The sequence below is a fragment of the Fibroporia radiculosa genome (assembly GCF_000313525.1).
Source record: "Fibroporia radiculosa TFFH 294 genomic supercontigs, scaffold67142, whole genome shotgun sequence".
NCBI classification, from domain to species: Eukaryota; Fungi; Basidiomycota; class Agaricomycetes; order Polyporales; family Fibroporiaceae; genus Fibroporia; species Fibroporia radiculosa.
Genome location: NW_012133130.1, coordinates 1 through 3980, shown reverse-complemented (window position 1 = coordinate 3980; position 3980 = coordinate 1). Strand labels below are relative to the sequence as shown.

At 47.9% G+C, this 3980-nt stretch overlaps 2 protein-coding genes across 2 annotated transcripts; both read left to right on the top strand.

The window, feature by feature from the left end:
• Nucleotides 1-1143: 1143 nt before the first annotated feature.
• Nucleotides 1144-1755, top strand: FIBRA_09546 (uncharacterized protein; the record flags this gene model as incomplete). Its single annotated transcript, XM_012321836.1, has 1 exon — nt 1144-1755. The coding sequence occupies one exon, from the start codon at nt 1144-1146 to the stop codon at nt 1753-1755; it is 612 nt and encodes a 203-aa protein (XP_012177226.1).
• Nucleotides 1756-1790: 35 nt separating this feature from the next.
• FIBRA_09545 (uncharacterized protein) lies at nt 1791-3145 on the top strand (the record flags this gene model as incomplete). Its single annotated transcript, XM_012321835.1, has 2 exons — nt 1791-2028; nt 2685-3145. 2 exons carry the CDS (start codon nt 1791-1793, stop codon nt 3143-3145), a joined length of 699 nt encoding a protein of 232 aa, XP_012177225.1.
• Between the last annotated feature and the right edge of the window lie 835 nt (nt 3146-3980).

Here is a 3980-nt window from a genome sequence, read left to right as displayed (position 1 = left end):
GGGGGGCTTACCCAGCATGTATATAAGCCAGTAGGTCTGCGTCAGTTAGGACCAGACTAGTTATAGTTATTCACCTGCTCTTACTCAGTTTGCACCCTCTACTAGTAAACCGCCTTCAAGCAGTTACTCAGAAGAACTATCAGATTATCAGATAGTGAGTAAAGTTAGGCTTAGGGTTAAGGTTTGGGTTAGGGTTGGAGTCACTGCGGGTCATCACATGACAGGGGGGGTGAACTTCCTGTGGAAGAAATCCTTCTTCCATCAGAAGTCTTTATTCAGGCCATTCAGAACCTTGAACCCATCAATACAAGATATCAAACAATGCATCTTGACCTGCAAAACCAAGGACAGCATTGCCGATCATGGACTTCAGCTGGCATTACAACACACTTTGTCCACAGACAAACGTACTCCTCCTAACTGGGACATTCAGGACGACTTGTTGGTATTCAGAGAACAAGTCTACATACCCAAGGATACCCAACTCCGGCAGGATCTCATTCAGGAAGCTCATGATTCCCCTATCACAGGACACCCTGGACGATACAAAACACAGGAGATTCTTCAAAGAACCTACTGGTGGCCCACTCTAGCACGCGATGTCAGTGACTATATCACTGGTTGTGCAATCTGCCAAGAGAATAAAGTTATCACACATAGGAACTCCCCAGATCTAGTACCCATTTCAACAGAACATCACCTTCCCTTCCAGTCCATCGCTATGGACTTCATTATGGATCTACCTTGGAGCAATGACTTTGACAGCTGCCTGGTGGTTACGGATCATGACTGTACCAAAACCTCAGTATTCATTCCCTGCAACAACACAGTCACAGCATCAGAAACCACTACCCTGTATCAGAACCATGTCTTCTGGCGATTTGGACTACCTGCCAAGGCTATATCTCCGGACAGAGGACCACAGTTTGCATCACGGATGTTCAGGAACTCTGCACTAAATTAGGCATCAAACAGAACATTTCTAGCACCTTCCACCCTCAGACTGATGGACAGTCAGAGTGTGTCAACCAAGACTTGGAATTGTATCTCTGGATCTTTTGCAATCACCGAGCAACTGATTGGACAAGTCACTTGCCACTAGCAGAATTCACGCACAATAACAGATATCATGATGCCATCAGGATGTCTCCTTTTCAAGTGCTCATGGGTTACCAACCCCGGCATAATATTCCCACTGTGGGAACAACAGATGCTCCAGACATCGCTTCTAGACTCACTCAGTTAGCACACCTCCACACAGAAATTCAATCCAGCATCCGACTAGTGGAGGAGACAGTCAAGAAACGAAATAAGGACAAGTTTGTCAAATACTTACCTGGTCAAAAGGTATGGCTAGAAGCCACTAACCTCAAAGGCCTCCACCTAAAGGCCAAACTTGGACCCAAATGCTATGGACCCTTCACCATCGATCAGAAACTGTCACCGATAGTTTACTGGTTGAAATTACTGCCCAAGTGGAAGATTCACCCCATATTCCATGCAGGATTACTCTATCCTTATTCGGAAACAATGATGCATGGAAAAAACTATCTCCGACCTCCACCAGAATTAATCAAGAACCAGGAGGAGTTTGAAATTGAACGTATCATTGATTCAAAGACAGTAGGCAAGCGAACACTGTACCGGGTACAATGGAAAGGATACCCAGCTTCGGATGACTCCTGGTTACCAAGAACCAAACTTTCACATGCCAAAGATGCTTCGGCAGACTTCATGCAACCAAACAAAGGGTGAGCCTTCATAAGAGTCAACCACCCTCGGACTCTCCTATGGCATCCACCACTATTCTCGCCGCACTCCTCATTCTCGTCTGGTTCCTCTTCGCCCTCCTCATCCTCGCCCTCACCCTCGCCTTCCACTACTTCAAGGCAACCTACAAAATCGAAATTGTCCTAACCCGACAACCGACCACCCCCACCATCGACTTAACCCCTGAGTGGCCCACAGGAGTACAAGTAAACCCTCCAGACCCTCTCATTCCTACCCCCTTTACTGACTTATTTAGTGGTGAACCAACTCTCCCCTGTCACCGCCGCCGTCATCGTTGCCACCGACAACCACCCCCACCTCCTTCTTCTCACCCTTCTAGGGCTAATCCTGATCAGCCTACTCTCCACCCTCACCCTCACCCTCACCGTCCCCCTCCTCCTTCGGCTCACCATCCGACATCTCAAATGCAAGCATCAGTGGGCCTTCAACATAGCCGCCACTGCTCAACGTCCCCTCCAGCCTACGATCACGACCACCCCAGTCATAGCTGCCAACAGGGATTCTAACAATCCCACTCAAGTTTATTTTGAGTACATTAGGGAACGTCAAGATTAGTGTTCGGGGTCTCTGCTTGTCCGTAGTAGTTGGATCCTTCTGTATTCTGGGCTTGGTTTTATCTAGAAAAATCCCCTTTTGGCTTTCCTTCATGCCTGCTGAGCGCAACAACCATGCAAGAAACAATGCAACTTATAATCTGGATCCGTGCCGTCGTCCTTTGGCTCCTAGGCATGATAATTCTCCAGAGACTGGCCCCCAAAGAGCGCCAACTCTGCACCCTTCCCACCTGTGAACTCTAGAAGAGTGTTTCACAGCTGGAATAATAGAGATTCCAGTCCCTAGGCGTCCCATCTTGAGCTTCCCTTCCCAACAGGAGTCTGATGACTCTTCCCTAGAATTCCTGGATGAAGGCGGGTTCCGTTACCCATTTGCCCCTTCCCTGCCAAATGCCACTCATCGACCCTTCCTCATTCCAGGACCCCCTGACTCTTCCAACAGCGATGTCGCGGTCCTACATCAATTCCCTGGACCCCTGGAAGTCTCCCAGGCATCAGAAGCAACCACCGCGTCTTATCACGTCGCTCCTGCACAGGTATTCCCCTCCTCATTGCCTATGAATATCACGTCTTCGCCCAATCCTGACAGTCCTATCGCTGCGACCACCGACTCCCTCAGCATGCCGCCCCTCGCCTCGGACGATTCGGACAATGGTAGCCTTGACCACGTCCCCAGTCTTCAACTACTATCAGACGTCAGTGAATACATCACGGCCACAGAAGGGTATAGCAGCGATACACAGGAATTTGTGGTCTACAGCGACGATGTCATTCAACGACCCTCCAATGATGTCACTTGATATTGGCATTCCATCTCTTTTGACACCTCCACTCCTGTCCAAGATGTTGACCCCTTGGAGCGAACACTACCCTATTTCCCTGGAGCATATGCAACCACCGTTACATGACCTCCTATGGGTGTTCCCATCGACGGAAATCCGGCCTTTGGACTACAATGTGTAGCAACCACCACACCTGATGTCCTTCAAACGGTGGAACCTGTGAGGAACTGGAATCAATTGGATAAGGAATGGGAGGAGGACACTTGGGAATATCTGTTGACAAGAGATGATAACCTATTGGAATCTCTCTGGGCTTCGTTGCAAGATATCAAGGATCTTGGGGTGACCGATGAAGTCGATCGCTTCAGAGCTGTTGACGCCAAAATCGACTTACTACTGGCAGCATGACGATCGGTAGGAGCAGAACTTATCCGTGCTCAACAGGAGATGGATCAATGCCACGTTCGTCTTAAAGCAGCCAACCTGGAAGAACATGTTACAACTTGGAGGGGGGGTTTCTTTTCTTGTCTAACTATTCGTCGTTGACCCTGTACTATACTACTGATCACATTACTTGATACTTCACTACCATCATGCGTCTCATATCTATCTATCACCTGTCACTTGTCTCCTGTCTTTACTTACATCACTTTCGGTTATCATGTTTCATTCCTATCACTGATACAACGCAGTGACATCTGTCATCTATACATCACTGATTCAACTCAGTGTTTCATACTTATTAAACTCTATTCGCCTTGCCTATTTAAGTAGCACTATTCCACTACTGTACTTTAGTTTTTTCCTCTTGTTCCCTATGTACACTTCATAGGGACAGTTCCCCAGTAATAGA